This window comes from Saimiri boliviensis, chromosome 9 (genome assembly GCF_048565385.1).
Source record: "Saimiri boliviensis isolate mSaiBol1 chromosome 9, mSaiBol1.pri, whole genome shotgun sequence".
In the NCBI taxonomy this organism is placed as follows: domain Eukaryota; kingdom Metazoa; phylum Chordata; class Mammalia; order Primates; family Cebidae; genus Saimiri; species Saimiri boliviensis.
The window spans coordinates 93057022-93074606 of record NC_133457.1 but is presented as its reverse complement, the minus strand read 5'-3'; the positions used below and the strand labels follow the sequence as shown (position 1 = coordinate 93074606).

General features: G+C 45.2%; 2 protein-coding genes across 5 annotated transcripts in view; both read right to left on the bottom strand.

Moving 5' to 3' along the window:
• Positions 1 to 17385, bottom strand: part of UBOX5 (U-box domain containing 5) — a 41496-nt gene extending 24111 nt beyond the window's left edge. For 3 of the 4 annotated variants that reach the window (XM_010351796.2, XM_010351798.2, XM_010351797.3), the window contains exon 1: positions 17297 to 17385. The gene's annotated coding sequence lies outside the window, so the exon portion shown is untranslated. Of the gene's footprint in view, positions 1 to 2190; positions 2274 to 17296 lie in introns of those variants that run through there. The other variant, XM_074406316.1, reaches the window with a different exon arrangement.
• FASTKD5 (FAST kinase domains 5) lies at positions 73 to 17387 on the bottom strand. The gene is made up of 2 exons (XM_010351795.3): positions 17297 to 17387; positions 73 to 2778 (listed from the first exon to the last, which is right to left on the bottom strand). Exon 2 carries the CDS (start codon positions 2585 to 2587, stop codon positions 326 to 328), a length of 2262 nt encoding a protein of 753 aa, XP_010350097.2. The 5' UTR covers positions 2588 to 2778; positions 17297 to 17387; the 3' UTR covers positions 73 to 325.
• Between the last annotated feature and the right edge of the window lie 198 nt (positions 17388 to 17585).

The window sequence follows — 17585 nt, the reverse complement described above, 5'->3', positions numbered from 1 at the left end:
AATGTCTGACTTTACTTTTCATCTAAAAACTTTGTGACATAAGGCCGGTAAACAGAAAATTCCAACAAGGACTTGACCATAGGACATATTAAGATGTTTATTACTTACTAAGAGTAACATGTACAAATTTGCAACAATTTGTATAATCTAACTAGATTACAATTCACAGCAACATACACTGGCTCTAATCTGCCTTGGACACAGCTAAGTCTTCTCAATAGACTATTTTATTGCCAAACTTACATTCTGGCTTTTATAATCATTGTGCAACACCTGGTACAGTGTACACCTGCAGCTTTGCCATAGAAATGCCCCTAAATGCCCTTCAGAGAGCAGAGGTGAATACTTTTTCATGGAGAAATGCCAACTTTTCTAAGCGAGTTCGTTTCAGTATTGGGAACCATTCCCAGTAGGATAATTCTACCACACGGTAGCCAAGCCGAACCAGCTGCCGCCTCTTCATGTTGTGCAGTCCAAGGAGATTCCTGGAGCCATAGGAGTATTGATTCCTGTTTGTAAACTGAATAGCCAGCTTCACTCTTGGGGTTTGCATGCAGGCTGGGGGGCATAGGCCAGCAATCTCCATGGCCCCTGGTTTATCTGCTACATTACAAAGGGAGCCCCCCAAAAGTACAGCTGTCTTATCCTCTAACTCCATGGGCTGCTGCCCAGGCTCCGACTCAGTTTTGCCCTGGAAATGTCCTCTTGCTTTCCCTTTTAGTAACTGACTCATCAAATCATCTGTAAGTCTGACTGCCACATGCTTAAGCCTTAATTTGGTTACATTTTCACCTGGTATGGCTTCTCTATTAAATGGTAATGGCTTCAGGTTAACATCAAGCTGGACCTCTATGTCAGAAGATCGGGTATGAGGCAAAATCATATGGTGCTTGAGGTACTGGGGCCCCCCCAACATGGTGTCAAGTAAAGAGAGAGTTTCTAAGAATTCAGGCTTTGAATTCATATCCTTTCTTGCTAAATTCCACAGCAATTCAGACCCCTCTTGCTGAAGGTGAGCACTAAGACGATTGCCTCTGTAATCTGGACACTCAATGCCTACTGTACCATCGAGAGTACACAGTTCCTTAAGGAGGTCAAACTTAGTTCTTTCCTGAGATAACCTGACAAACCCTGGACTGAGGGCATAATCAATGAACTCTATTGGAAAGTACTCCGAAAATGCCAGGCCCAGCAGGCAGGTGATCAGGTGTTCTGGGAACTGGCTGAATTCAGGCATCTTTCTGTGAATCTCATTTATCAGGCTAGAGTAAAATTCTTCTGCATTGGGTGGCTTATAATTCAGAGTTCCAAATGACCACAGTATCTTGGCAACATCTTTACTTCGACAGTGTACCACCCTAGGAGGCAAAGACGCAGCCACTGCATTCAGTACTCCTTCATCCAGGAAGCGTAAGGCCGAGCAGGCAAGAGTCAGGTGCATGACACCCTGAACTCCCAGGGAAGGAATTCGCTGAGGAGCAATCTCTCCAAACTGCTTCATGAAATTGATGTGATCCACGTGAGTGAAACGGAACATTTTAAGAATATTCACTAAGGCGTGACTACTCAAATGCTGCATGTCAGCACAAGCCAAGTCTCCAAATTTCCGCATGACAAATTCAGAGAGACTAGTACTCGATTTAAAGAACCCCAAACAGATGGTACCAATCTCCTCTAAATTGAGCAAATCTATATATTTAAAGATCAATGATTCCAATTTTTGCATTACGTCCTGGGATACCTGACGATTTTCACCTATAACATAAATTAAGTGAACTAGCTGGGACAAGGATATATCTTTCCAGTGCAAATTAAGATAACTTAAAAAAATTTTTAAAAACCGAGGTACTTTGCGGCCTAAGTGCCTCCAGAGATCAGCCACCAAAAGCAGCTGATCCATACTCATATTCCATACCTGATGGCAACATTGGGTCTCATATACATATAGCATTGGATGGGAATGAGGGATTCCTAAAATTACAAAAGCTTTCAAAATATTGATGAGATCTTGGGTATCAAAGAGCTCTATCTTCTTCACACTCAGCTGGCAGAGCAGAGCAAACCTGGTACTGCCCAGCAAGATAGAATGCTGCTCTGGAGGCAAAGAGCTCAGCTTACACAAATAATCAGCAATGACTTGAGCCTGGAGATGATCTTGATAAACTGTAACTTTGTGCAAAATTAGTTCACCTTCTGAAACAGACAGGGGCTGACAAGTCTCGGATTTATAGCTGTGAAGACGGTATTCTGGTCTTAGCTCAAGAAAAACTCGGGTGTCTTCGAAGGAATCAAAAGCTTCTACATCCTCTTCAACAACTCTCGTGGTCCTGAGTGAGCCCAGCTGCAATGTGCTGGCCTCAGAGGAAGAAGCCTTGCTGAATTCCAAACCTCGGTGGGCACTACTGGTTGTGAGGACATTCCACGAAGAGAAGGAATGGCAGAGGCTTGTGTGCTCTGGAGGGTGCCAGCCCCCATGCTGTGTGCTGCTCACATTCCAATATGCCACACTTCGGGCTGCACAGGAGGCAAATGGACTGCGAAATGCTCGGTGTCCTAAAAGTTTTAACAACTTGGGAGTAGCTGCCATTCTGGTGTCAGAAGTTATCTTTTTGGCAGTCAGAATACAGTCCTCACAGGTTTGACCAGGCAATTTCTTGTTTACATGGTGCTTGATTTAGAGCTGGATGTGGAGGTGTTCCACAAAAACTGCCTGGAAATCTTCGGCATTTCACAAGAGCCAGGGATCACAAATGACTGGGTCAGAATTGGTGCCAGATACTGAAAAAAGGGTAGATGAAGAATGAGTGGCTTCTACCTATAAAAGCACCCAAATTTACACATTATAAAAAATAGACTGAAACTACACTGCTGTCCACTCAAGTAAGTTCAATGCTAGTAAATACCCAAACCACATGACAACATATAACAAGGATAAATTGTGTGCTCTACGTAAAGGCCTAGGAAAACCCCCAACCCAGGGTACCCCTGGGCAGTTCATAGACTGCTGCTCACCAGACTTCCTTCACTGTACAAGGCAAGTAGTAACAGCTAGAGAAGAGATGATGCTCACTAACCTTCGACAGGAAGAAGGAAGGCAGATTTCTAGAAAGAAGGCTGGGAACAAAAGTGAGCAACTCATTCCATCTCTTTGATATCGAGGCATACAGGTCCTACCTGAAGAATAAGAATGTTTATAAAAACTGCTATGCTGATAGCACTAAGTAAAAAGTGGGATCTGGTATAAGAGATAATTCGCAGGCTAGGTGTGGTGTCTTACACCTGTTATCCCAGCACTTTGGGAGGCCAAGGCAGGGAGATCACTTGAGGTCAGGAGGTCAAGACCAGCCTGGCCAACATGGTGAAACTCTGTCTCTACTAAAAATACAAAAAATTAGCTGGGTGTGGTGGCACACACTTGTAATCCCAGCTACTCAGGAGGCTGAGGCAGGAGAATCGCTTGAACCTGGGAGGCAGAGATTGTGGTGAGCCAAGCCTGTATCACTGCACTCCAGCCTGGGCGGAAAGAAAAAAAAAGGCCAGGCACAGTGGCTCACACCTGTAGTCCCAGCACTTTGGGAAGTTGAAGTGGGTGGATCACCTCAAGTCAGGAGTTCAAGACCAGCCTGACAAACATGAAGAAATCCCGTCTCTACCAAAAATACAAAATTAGCCAGGCATGGTGGTGCATGCCTGTAATCCCAGCTACTCGGGAGGCTGAGGCAGGAGAATTGCTTGAACCTGGGAGGAGGAGGTTGCAGTGAGCTGAGATCTGACCATTGTATTCCAGCCTAGGAAACAAGAGTAAAACTCTGTCTCAAAAAAAAAAAAAAAAAAAATTGTTATATCCACAATAACCTGCCCTGTTCTTACAGGGCAAAACTGTTAATTACAATACCGTGTCATTCTAATGCTGTAGAAGATGCCTACTCTCCTCTCCAAGAAGCTTGTAACAGAATTTGAGTCACTATTACAGAGTAGTCACACAAAGTGGTGTAATTGGAAACTATACTCAAAACCTCACTCATTTTGGTGAGAGAAAGCAGAACGGTAAGGGTCTGCTCACTGTTACTTCACAGGTGGGAAGCAAGGAGTACCTCAAAGCTGGGCTCAGGGTTCAGGGAACATCAATTGATGCAACTGCCCTGCTGACATCTGGAGGAGCCAGCTTAGCAATGCTTCCAGTGAGTCAGATGTTGATTACTTCTTTATTTTGCCTGTGAGCAGTACAATGCCCATTTTTCTCCCATGGCAGAAACCATGAGAGACTATAAAGTTGACTCTGCTGTGCTTTCACTTTCCTTAATGCTTATTCTTTCTCTTTCCACTTAAGTGCCAAAGCCTAACAAGCAAGGAGACCTGAGTTGTCAACTGATGGATCAGACAAGGCTGTTACTGCAGAAAACTCCAGAAAAGTTCCAAGGGTGCCAGAATGATTTTCTGAAATGCCTGCCCAACTCTGCTGTCAGCCACTTTCTTCCAGAGCCCATAGCCCATGAACCAAAGGACAGCAGGGCAGGCCAGTAGCTCTGTTCCAGTAGCCCAGCTACACAGGCTTCTCTGGATGGCAGGAATATATGTTTGAATTTCTGTGTGAATCAGAGCAGAATTCTCTCACACTAAATTTTTATACACTTGGTTCTTTACTGTGGCTTGTGAACCATTCTTTTTTGAGACAATCTCACTCTGTCACCCACGTTAGAGTGAAGTGGAATGTTAACTGCAGCTTTGACCTCCCAGATTCAAGCAATCCTCCCACTTCAGCCTCAGCCTCCTGAGAGAAAGAAAGAGAGAGAGAGAGAGAGAGAGAGAGAGAGTGAGAGAGAGAGAGAGAGAGAGAGAGAGTGTGTGTGTGTGTGTGTGTGTGTGTGTGTGTGTGTGTGTGTATGTGTGTAGATGGAGTCTCACTGTGTTGCCCAGGCTGGTCTCGAACTTCTGGATTCAAGTGATCCTCCTACCTTGGCCTCCTGAAGTGCTAGCATTACAGGTGTCAGCCACCGTGACTCACCACCTATGGACCATTCTGCCCATCAAATCTATGGTTCAGGTCAAGGGTCAGCAAACTATCTCCGGGATCCCAAATCTAGCTCTTCACATGTTTTTGTAAACAAGGCTTTTTCAGAACATAGCTAGGCCATTCACTATATATTGTCTATTTCTGCTTTCCTGCTACAAGAGTAGAACTGTGTAACTGGCAGGTTGTATGACCTGAAAAGCATTTTTAGTGTCTGATCCACCGCATAAAAAGCTTGCTGATCTCTGCTACATACTACTATTTTTATAAATGCAGATGGCCAGCTTTTTAAAAATTAGAAAAACGTGGCCAAGTACAGTGTCTCACACCAGTAATCCCAACACTTTGGAAGGCTGAGGCGGAAGGACTGCTTGAAGCCAGGAGTTTGAGACCAGCCTGAACAATACAGCAAGATTGTCTATACAAAAAAAAAAAAAAAATTAATTAAAATTTTTTAAACTGTAAAAAATAGTACTAAAATAAGTTTTATCTTTAATATCTAGATGATAATTAAAGATTATATTCCTCAAAACAGTCATTAGGAAACTCAATTAATACTGCAGCACAAGAAAGGTGGAAACAGACAGCAGGATGGCCAGGTGCAATGGTTCATGCCTGTAATTCCAGCACTTTGGGAAACTAAGGCAGGCAGATCACTTGAGGTCAAAAGTTCGAGACCAGCCTGGCCAACATGGCAAAACCCCATCTCTATTAAAAATACAAAAACCAGGGCCAGGTGCAGTGGCTCACACCTGTAATCCCAGCACTTTGGGAGGCCGAGGCGGGTGGATCACGAGGTCGAGAGATCGAGACCATCCTGGTCAACATGGTGAAACCCCATCTCTACTAAAAATACAAAATATTAGCTGGGCATGGTGGCGCATGCCTATAATCCCAGCTACTCAGGAGGCTGAGGCAGGAGAATTGCCTGAACCCAGGAGGTGGAGGTTGCCGTGAGCCAAAATCGCGCCATTGCACTCCAGCCTGGGTAACGAGCAAAACTCCATCTCAAAATAAATAAATAAATAAATAAATAATACAAAAACCAGCCAGGTGGGGTGGCACAAGCCTGTAATCCCAGCTACTTGGGGGGCTGAGGCACAAGAGTTGCCTGAACCTGGGAGGCAGAGGTTGCAGTGAGGCAAGATGGTACCACTGCACTCCAGCCTGGGCAACAGAGACTCTGTCTCAAAAAAAGAAAAACAATCCCAGCACTTTGGGAGGTGGAGGCGGGTGGATCACGAGGTCGAGAGATCAAGACCATCCTGGTCAACATGGTGAAACCCCGTCTCTACTAAAAGTGCAAAAAATTAGCTGGGCATGGTGGCACGTGCCTGTAATCCCAGCTACTCAGGAGGCTGAGGCAGGAGAATTGCCTGAGCCCAGGAGGAGGAGGTTGCGGTGAGCCGAGATCGCGCCATTGCACTCCAGCCTGGGTAACAAGGGCAAAACTCCGTCTCAAAAAAAAAAAAAGAAAAACAGAGATAGCAGGTAATAGAACTTTCCAGTTGACAGAACAGGCTTTTAGGAAGACCTACTCTCGAATTTGGAATTTAATTTAATCCACCACAATGTGCAACTGAAGCCATAAATCCTTCAAATCTGTAGTCTTCATCTCATTTTAGGAAGTAGGTCCTGGCCAGGCACGGTGGCTCACATGGATCACTTGAGGTCAGGAGTTCGAGATCAGCCTAGCCAACAGAGCAAAACCCTGTCTCTACTAAAAATACAAAAATTAATGGCCAGGCGTGGTGGCTCACCCCTGTAATCCCAGCACTTTGGGAGGCTGAGGTAGGTGGAGCACCTGAGGTTGGGAGTTTGAGACCAGCCTGGCCAACATGGTGAAACCCTGTCTCTACTAAAAATACAAAAATTAGCCAGGCGTGGTGGTGCATGCCTGTAATCCAAGCTATCTGGGAGGCTGACATGGGAGAATGGCTCGAACCCGGGAGGCGGAGGTTGCAGTGAGCCAAGATTGAACCATTGCAGTCCAGCCTGGGCAACAGAGCAAGACTCTGTCTCAAAAAAAGGCCTGCAAATATAAGAAGTGGAAAAAGACAGCCCTCTTTTAAAAAGGCTAATGCCAGGCCAGGCGCGGTGGCTCAAGCCTGTAATCCCAGCACTTTGGGAGGCCAAGGCGGGTGGATCACAAGGTCAAGAGATTGAGACCAACCTGGTCAACATGGTGAAACCCCATCTCTACTAAAAATACAAAAAAGTAGCTGGGCATGGAGGCACGTGCCTGTAATCCCAGCTACTCAGGAGGCTGAGGCAGGAGAATTGCCTGAACCCAGGAGGCAGAGGTTGCGGTGAGCCGAGATTGTGCCATTGCACTCGAGCCTGGGTAACAAGAGCGAAACTCCGTCTCAAAAAAAAAAAAAAAAAAAAAAGGCTAATGCCCTTTTTGGCCTTAGCCCACCCGCACCCAGGTGAATAAAAAAATAAAAATTAGTCGGGCGCGGTGGCTCATGCCTGTAATCCCAGCACTTTGGGAGGTCGAGGCGGGCGGATCACAAGGTCAAGAGCTCAAGACCATCCTGGTCAACACGGTGAAACCCCGTCTCTACTAAAAATACAAAAAATTAGTTGGGCATGGTGGCACGTGCCTGTAATCCCAGCTACTCGGGAGGCTGAGGCAGGAGAATTGCCTGAGCCCAGGAGGCGGAGGTTGCGGTGAGCCGAGATCGCGCCATTGCACTCCAGCCTGGGTAACAAGAGCGAAACTCCATCTCAAAAAAATAAATAAATAAAAATAAAAATAAAAATAAAAATTAGCTGGGCGTGGTGGTGCACCTGTAATCCCAGCTACTCAGGAGGCAGAGGCAGGACAATCACTTGAACCCAGGAGGCAGAGGTTCCCAGGAACCGAGATTGCACCATTGCATTGTACCCTGGGCAAAAGAACAAGAGTGTCTTAAAAAAAAAAAAAAAAAAAAAACCAAGAAAGTAGATCCCCAAAAATAGCTTTAAAGGCCCCATTTTTTACAAAAGTCCTACACTAAAGCAAAAAAAACTGAAAATGTCTGTCCAGAAGGAGGCTGGTTTATAGGATAAATATGTGGCAGGCATCAACATGAGAAAGTACACACAAATATTCAGTGAAACAAACAGCACATAAACAAGAATTAACAAGGCCGGGTGCGGTGGCTCAAGCCTATAATCCCAGCACTTTGGGAGGCCGAGGCGGGTGGATCACAAGGTCAAGAGATCGAGACCATCCAGGTCAACATGGTGAAACCCTGTCTCTACTAAAAATACAAAAAATTAGCTGGGCATGGTGGCACGTGCCTGTAATCCCAGCTATTCAGGAGGCTGAGGCAGGAGAATTGCCTGAACCCAAGAGGCGGAGGTTGCGGTGAGCCGAGATCGCGCCATTGCACTCCAGCCTGGGTAACAAGAGCGAAACTCTGTCTCAAAAAAAAAAAAAAAAAAAAAAAAACCCAAGAAGAATTAACAAATATCTCTATAAATGATGTTAATTTAAAAACTACATTAAATAATTAAAATTACTTCAATTAATTCTACCTAAGAGTTCTTAATGAAATTACTGTACGTGGTCTGGAAATAAAAGAACCATCTCCTAGAACATCAGTGTTTGGTATAGCTCCAGTGTTTTGAATTCATGCGACTCTTTTTGCTTTGTAAAAATAAAGGCTAAGATCCAAGATGGAAATATCAAGAGCTATGGCTGCCTGAGGGCCTCCTCTGTGCCAAGGCTTGGAGCCTTGTAAAAGCTGCTTTATCTGTCTTAGTTCCCCTCCTTATAGTATCTCTGTAATGTAAGTTTATTTTCCCCGTATTATTGATGGGAAAGAGACCACAAGATTAAGAAACCTGCCAAAAGTTATACAGCTAAGGGGCTGAGTGTAGCCAAATATTAAAGACTGTCTGACTCCCAAGCCCACATTATTGGTATACTAGAGAGACAAGAATGGGTGTCAGGAAACACAGGTTCAGGGGACAGTAGGGGGTGGGATGGCTGAACAATCTATGTTCTTCTAGGGTATCCAGGTGCCTGGATCCAGGTGCCTCTAGGGAGCTGGAGGGTTAGAACTAGGTGAGCTTGAAAGTTCTTTCCACCACTAACAGTCTAGGATTCTATCACTACGGTTTATACTGCAGGTTGAGTATCCCTTGTGCAAAATGCTTGAGACCAAAAGTGTTTCAGATTTTAAATTTTTTCAGTTTTTGGACTATGTGCTGTATACTTACCAGTTGAGCACCCCAAATTCAAAATTCAAAATTCTGAAATACTCCAGTGATTTTTTTTCCTTTGAGTATCACGTTGGTGCTCAAAAAGTTTCAGATTTTGGAGCATTTTGGATTTTGGAGTTCAGGTTTGGAATGCTCAACCTGTACTTTTAAAAAGAAGAAAGAGAAGACCTCAAAGGCTGAAATCTACATGAAGGAAAGGGTTGGCGGGATGCTGCAGTATCTAAGTAAAGGGAGCTACCACAATTGAAGACCTGAAAGCTGGCAGTAGAGATATGGGATCCAGAAACTAGGGTTCAATACAGAGAAACAAAGGTAAACCCCAGGAAAATGATGAAGGCAGATCCCAGGACAGAAGCTGTGAGCAGACATAAAGAGCAACTAGCTCATGCTGGAAGACACAGACAGTACCCAAGAGAGGAGAATCATACTTCTACTGGATAATCTGGGCACGAACAAGAGATGAGATATAAAACCATGCTAATAACAACAGTAACAAAAATTATTAATGCCAGGGAAGACAAAAAAGTTATACAAGATAGACTATGTCATCATAGGCATGATGTAGTGGCTCATTCCTGTAATCCCAGTACTTTGGGAGGCCAAGGTGAGAAAATCACTTGAGGCCAAGAGTTTGAAACCAGTCTGGGCAATGTAGTGAGATCCTCCACCTCTACAGAGCATTTAGAAATTAGCCAGGCCTAGTGGCACACACCTATGGTCCTAGCTACTCAGGAAGCTGAAGTGGGAAGATCGCTTGAGCCCAAAAAGTTAAGGCTGTAGTGAGCTGTGATCCTGCCATGGCACTCCAGCCCAGGTGAGAGAGAGAGACCCTGTCTCAAAAAATAAAGAGAATGTTATCATATTATACTCCCTATTCAGTTGAGGATAATACTAACGCAATTTTAATAACATAAATCTTGGTATAAACCTAACCAAAAATTATAAGCAAACCTATATTGGGAAGATAAAGTGAGAGGAGGTGGGATAGGAGGAGATTCATGATACAAGAGACCTAGAACCCCATAATAAAAAAGTATAATTGGCCCGATATGGTGGCTCACAACTGTAATCCCAGTATTTTGGGAGGCTGAGGCAGGAGGATCACTTGAGGCCAGGAGTTTGAAACCAGCCTGGGGAACACAGCAAGACTCTGTCTCTATAAAAATAAAGAAAACTGGCTGGGCGCAGTGGCTAATGCCTGTAATCCCAGCACTTTGGGAGGCCAAGGCGGGCGGATCACAAGGTCAAGAAATTGAGACCACCTTGACCAACATGGTGAAACCGTGACTCCACTAAAAATGCAAAAATTAGGTGGGTGTGGTGGCGCCCACCTGTAGTCCCAGCTTCTCAGGAGGCAGGAGAATCCCCTGAACCCAGGAGGTGAAGGTTGCAGTGACCCAAGATCACACCACTGTACTGGAGACAGAGCAAGACGGTCTCAAAAAAAAAAACATAAGATAAAATAAAAATAAACCAGTCAGGAATAGTGGGATGCGCCTACAGTCCTGGCTACTCAAAAGGCAGAGGTGGGAGGATAGCCTGAGCCAGGAATTCCAGGTTGCAGTGAGCTATGATCATGTCACTGCACTCCAGCCTGGGCAACAGAGCAAGACCCTGCCTCTAAAAAATAAAAATAAAAAAGAAGAAAGAAATCAACAAACAGCAACACAAAGGTGTTATTTAGAAATACAGTGATGGCCGGCTAGGCACAGTGGTTCACTCCTGTAATCCCAGAACTTTGGGAGGGTGAGGCAGGTGGATCACGAGACTGGGAGTTCAACACCAGCCTGGCCAACATGGTGAAACCCTGTCTCTACTAAAAATACAAAAATTAGCCAGGCGTGGTGGTGCATGCCTATAATCCCAGCTACTCGGGAGGCTGAGGTAGGAGAATTGCTGGAACCCGGGAAACAGAGGTTGCAGTGAGCCAAGATCATGCCACTGCACTCCAGCCTGGGTGACAAAGCAAGACACCATCTCAAAAAATGAAAAGAAAAAATAAATATAGTGATGGCCAGGAGTAGTGGCTGCTCACACCTATAATCCCAGCACTTTGGGAAACTGAGGTGGGCAGATTGCTTGAAGCCAGGAGTTCTAGACCAGCCTAGTGGCACACTAGGCCAACATGGTGTGGCCTGTTCACCAACATGGTGAAACCCTGTCTCTACTAAAAACACAAAAATCAGGCTGGGCACAGCGGCTCAGGTCTGTAATCCCAGCACTTTGGGAGGCTGAGGCAGGAGGATCACCTGAGGTCAGGAATTCAAGACCAGCCTGGCCAACATGGTGAAACCCTGTCTCCACTAAAAATATAAAAATTAGCCAGTCACAATGGCACGTGCCTATAATCCCAGCTACTGGAGAGGCTGAGGCAGGAGAATCATTTGAACCTGGGAGATGGAAGTTGCAGTGAGCCAAAATCATGCCACTGTACTCCAGCCTGGGTGGCAGAGTGAGATCCTGTCTCAAAAATAAATAAATAGAAATTAAAAAACAGCCGGGCACGGTGGCTCAAGCCTGTAATCCCAGCACTTTGGGAGGCCGAGGCAGGTGGATCACAATGTCAAGAGATGGAGACCATCCTGGTCAACAAGGTGAAACCCCGTCTCTACTAAAAATACAAAAAATTAGCTGGGCATGGTGGTACGTGCCTGTAATCCCAGCTACTCAGGAGGCTGAGGCAGGAGAATTGCCTGAACCCAGGAGGCAGAGGCTGCGGTGAGCCAAGATCGTGCCATTGCACTCCAGCCTGGGTAACAAGAGCGAAACTATGTCTCAAAAAAAAAAAAAGAAAAGAAATTAAAAAACAAAAAACAAAAAACTCTACCATCCCCAAAAATAAATAAGTAAATAAAAATACAAAAATTAAGCAGGTGTGGTGGTGCATGCCTGTAATCCCAGCTTCTGAAAAGGCTGAGGCAGGAGAATTGCTTGAACCCAAGCGGTAGAGGTTACAATGAGCCAAGACCACGCCACTGCACTCCAGAGCAAGTCTCTGTCTCAAAAAATAAAAATAAAAAATTTTAAAAAAGGAAAAAGAAATACAGTAATCAACGACAAAAGAAATAGTTAAGTAGTTAAAAGTACTTCCAGGGAGTAAAAATGGAATCAAAAAAGGGAGAAAACCTGGCTGGGCCCAGTGGCTCATATCTGTAATTCCAGCACTTTGGGAGGCCAAGGCAGATGGATCACCTGAAGTCAGGAGTTCAAAAGCAGCCTGGCCAACATGACAAAACCCTGTCTCTACTAAAAATATAAAAAATTAGCCAGGCGTGGTGGTGGGTGCCTGTAATTCCAGCTACTTGGGAGGCTAAGGCAGGAGAATCTCTTGAATCTGGGAGGCAGAGGTTGCAGTCAGCTGAGGTTGCCACTGGACTTCAGCCTGGTGACTGAGTGAAACTCTGTCTCAAAAAGAAAAGGAGGAGGACAGGAAACTAATATTTAGTGTTGCAAGCTCTATTGAACTATTTGACTGTTTAAACCATGTACATGTACAATTTTGACAAAATTAAATTTATAAAATGCATGTATTATCAAGATATTATGGTATTGTTCAAGATAATAAATGAAGTAACTTAATATATAAGGGAAATATTGAAGTTATTTCTAGGCAAGCACCTTCTACTCTCTGTAGAACTTCTTTAAAGATGTTCAATAACAGAAATGATAACAAAATAAGGAATCTGAGAGGCATGAAAGGACAACCTACAAATGGTAAACAGTGGCTAATTTTTTTTCACTATGCAACATTTACGGCAACTCCATAGAAACCATATCTACATATATATGTCTGAAACTGAGCCATTTCAGTAGTTGGTCTTGAGTACTGTGGAAAAGGAAAGAGAAACAAGGAAGATACAGAAGCAGCAGAGAAGAACAGTAGGGAGAAAAGACACTACAAGAAAGAGGCAGTCAGGATGTGTTGACCAGATAGTGAAAACACACCTGAAAGGGTTAGTTCCTCACTCAAGGACTCCCAGAGAATCCATAAGAAGGCTAAAAAGAGAACACTATGACATGCTCAGTGTTAAACTAAAACTTTTTACTTTTTTTTTTTTGGAGACGGAGTCTTCCTCTGTTGCCCAGGCTGGAGTGTAGTGGTGTGATTTCAGCTCACTGCAACCTCTGCCTCCGTGGTTTAAGTAATTCTCCTTCCTCAGCTTTCCAAGTACCTCAGACTACAGGAACATGCCAACACACCTAGCTAATTTTTTTTTTTTTTTTTTTTTTTTTTTTTGTGGTAGAGACGGAGTTTCGCCATGTTGGCCAGACTGGTCTCAAACTCCTGGACTCAAGTGATCTGCCTGCCTCAGCCTCCCAAAGTACTGAGATTACAGGCATGAGCCACCGCACCCAACTTTTTTCAATAAAGGTTCAAAGATACCTGATATGATTTCACAAAGCTCCTTTCCTAGTTTAAGTGCCCCAAGTATACCTTTCTCCCCATCTCCTCTTTAGGGGTCCTAACAAAACAGAGTAGAGCCTCAGAGACCCCTGGACACTGTCAGTTCCAAAAGGCAATGCTCCAACCTCCCTGAATGATGTGATTTCACAGGACTGAAGCATCTTGCCTCTCTCCCTTCCACATACAGGTCTAAGCAAGGCCAAATAGCTTCATTTTAAACTAAAGTCCAGAAGTTAGAGGAGCGGGGCCAGGCAGAGGAAGGCAGCTATGCTAACTGTAGACTGAGTATATAATACCATAAACACATACAATTTACCAATTACCAGATCTGATCCCTCAATTCTAACACTTTTCCTTTCTATGTCCCAATAAAATTGCCACAAATAAACGAACACTCCAACCCTATTCGTGTCTCAACAAATAATTTGTTGAGCAACCCTGAGAATTTAAAAAGCAGCTGGCACAGTGGCTCATGCCTGTAATCCCAGCACTCTAGGAGGCCAAGGTGGGCGCATCATGAGGTCAAGACATGGAGACCATGATGGCCAACATGGTGAAACCCCATCTCTACTAAAAATACAAAAATTAGCTGGGCGTGGTAGGACATGCCTGTAGTTCTATCTACTGGGGAGGCTGAGACAGAAGAATTGCTTGAACCTTGGAGGCAGACATTGCAGTGAGCCAAGATCGTGCCACTGCACTCCAGCCTGGTGACAGAACAAGAATTCGTCTCAAAAAAAAAAAAAAAAAAAAAAAAAAAACACTTTGGGAGGCCGAGGCGGGTGGATCACGAGGTCAAGAGATCAAGACCATCTTGGTCAACAAGGTGAAACCCCGTCTCTACTAAAAATACAAAAATTAAGCCGGGCGCGGTGGCTCACGAGGTCGAGAGATCGAGACCATCCTGGTCAACATGGTGAAACCCCGTCTTTACTAAAAATACAAAAAATTAGCTGGGCATGGTGGCACGTGCCTGTAATCCCAGCTACTCAGGAGGCTGAGGCAGGAGAATTGCCTGAAACCAGGAGGCGGAGGTTGCGGTGAGCCGAGATCGCGCCATTGCACTCCAGCCTGGGTAACAAGAGCGAAACTCCGCCTCAAAAAAAAAACAAAAACAAAAACAAAAATTAGCCGGGCGTGGTGGTGCACGCCTGTAGTCCCAGCTACTCGGGAGGCTGAGGCAGGAGAACTGCTTGAACCCAGGAGGCGGAGGTTGCGGTGAGCCAAGATGGTGCCATTGCACTCCAGCCTGGGTAACAACAGTGCAACTCCGTCTCAAAAAAAAAAGCAAAAAACTGACCAGGCAGGTTGTCTCATGACCATAATCCCACCACTTTGGGAGGTCGAGGCGGGTGGATCACTTGAGGCCAAGAGTTCAAGACCAGTCTGGGCAACATGGCAAGACCCTGTCTCTACCCGGAAAAAAAAAGGCAAAAAAAAAAAAAGAACTTTCTCTAGGTGCTGAGGTCTCTTGCTGAAAATCTACAAAACTTCAAAGTCCCTACTGAGGGCTTAGAGACTGACAGTAAGGACTCTTAGGTGTTAATGTGGATGTTAACTGGGCTAGACTCTTCTGTGTTTCTGTTTCCACGTGGGAGCAGGGCCTGTGAGAGAGGAGTCTACCAGTACTGCAAAGGTGAAGCACTAGCACAAAGGTGTTTAGGTCAAGTGTCACTCACAAGTCTAAGCCAAACTAAAATTATTAAGTCTAGCAATCCATTCCTTCCTCTTTGTTCTAGATTCCATGCTTATAGGAGAAAAAATAGCGTATCACAATTTGTGAAACTTTTTCAGCTATACAGCCCTCCCCCTTCTCTTCTAAGACTCTGGTATTCCTCTATCAGAATGACAAGAAAGATATGGATGGCTATAGTATGACTAAGCCCTATAGATGATTCTGTTAGAGCTACTGCTTTTAAACGGTTTAATAAAACCCCGTCTTTAGAAAACCTCTCCATGTAACAACAGGGAGTAGGCACTCATGTCCTCTCAGCTCATCTAAATGGGACTTCTAGAGAAATTATAAAATCCAGGCAAGTAAAGAGGCAGCTGCATGGCCCTGTAACTGATAGCTCAACAAACACTGGGTTTTATCTGCTTTCACAATTTGCAAGGCTGTATAGTACAGTATTTCAGACAAGCAAAGAAGGAATTTCAGAATCCTTTTGTTTTTTTCAGACAGGGTCTCGCTCTGTTGCTCTGTTGTTCAGTCTGGAGCGCAGTGGTGCAATCTCAGCTCACGGTGTCCTCCACCATCCCCCACACCCCACTGAGGATCGCTCAAGGATATCAAGCAATCCTCCCACCTCAGCTTCCCGACTAGCTTGGACTGCAAGCGTGCCACCACGCCTGGCTAAATTTTGGTTTCTTGTTTTGTTTTTTTGTAGAGACAGAGTCTCCTAATGTTGCCCAGGTTGGTCTTGAACTCCTGGGCTCAAGCAATCTTCCCACTTCAGGCTCTTAAAGTGCTGGGATTACAGGAATGAACCACTGCACGTGACCTTGGAATTCTTTTATATCAAAGTTAACTTATTCAACACATGATGAATGGCAAGACCTTAATAGGGACTAGCAAAATAAACCAACGGATGGGAAAGAAAATCAACTGACTAATAAACATCAGGCCTGTGTAACTGCCAAAGGCTTCACTTTTTCAGTTCTGTTATGCAGCACAGACTTTTTAGATTTTATTTTAGTCTACCAGGTAGTAGAAAAATCATCCGAAGACTTGCCCAAGATCATTCAAGATCATTCCAGAATCTAGTTCTGGAAAGGCGGCCATTCTTACTATTCACAAAGTGCAGAAAATGTGAATTAAGCTTCTAGCAGCAACAAATGACTGGAGCACAAAACGTCAGCCACAGTTGCTGCTAAGCAGCTGGCTATCGGCTCCACTGGATGAAGCACTCTCCAAGGGTCTGATCAGTGACGCACCACCCGAGGAGACTGATGAACATATTTGATATAAGTGAACCCAAAGTTCCCTGAATCAAGACAGAAGAGCTGTGTCATGGTTTGCAAAGAAAGAGAAAGAGTAACTATTCTTACCCATGGAGAGAAACAAAGGGGAGAAGACCATCAATACTACTCTCAGAAACTACTAAAAATGGGGGTAAGGGGGCGGGACTACATATCCTATTATACTGATGTTTACTGAAGACTCCGCATCCCAAGTACTAAGCAAAATACTGTAGGGCCTTGCTACTCATTGAGTGGTCTTGCGGGCCAGAAGCTTCAGCCTCGTCTGGAAGCTGGTCAAGAACACAGTATCTCAGGCCCCACGCCAGACCTACAGAATCAGAATCTCTAAGCGATTCGCAGGCACATCAAAGTGTGATGAGAGGCACGGCAGATTATACATTCTCATGACAGCACCGTGAGACAAGTACTGTTACGATCTCCATTTCACAGAGGAAAAAGCAAGGGCTAGATAAGCCCCTTGCCAAAGGTCACAAAAGTCAGGAGCGGCAAGAATCACTGAAGTTCTCACCACAGCCAGGCCTGCGAGAGGTACTCGCAACCCCGGCCAAGAAGCGCTGAACAAGGCCTCGGTGCGCGCCAGCCCTGGGCCGGCCGGCAGGGCAAGAGGCACAGGCCAAGGCTCAGGCCGGTCGTGAGCGCAGGAGGCGGCCGCCGCGACCTGTTGCCCGGCCGCCGCCACTCACCTGATCCTCTTGAAGGTGGGCGCCGCAACAACAAACCCGGGACCCCGCGAGTTGCGGCGACACGAACGCTCCTGCAGCAACCCGTGCTTCACAGCCTCACTTCCGGCCAACCGTCCGCTACTTCCGCCTGCGGCGCGAGTGACGGGTGCGGCTGAGGCTCAAAAGACTCTGTCAGCGTTTTCCAAGGACATTTTCCACTGGAGGACGTTGTTCGGGATACTGGGGAAGTCTAGGACCTGCAGAGGGAAAACAGCTTCCTGGATGCATCACTCTGAAAGTCATTCAGTAG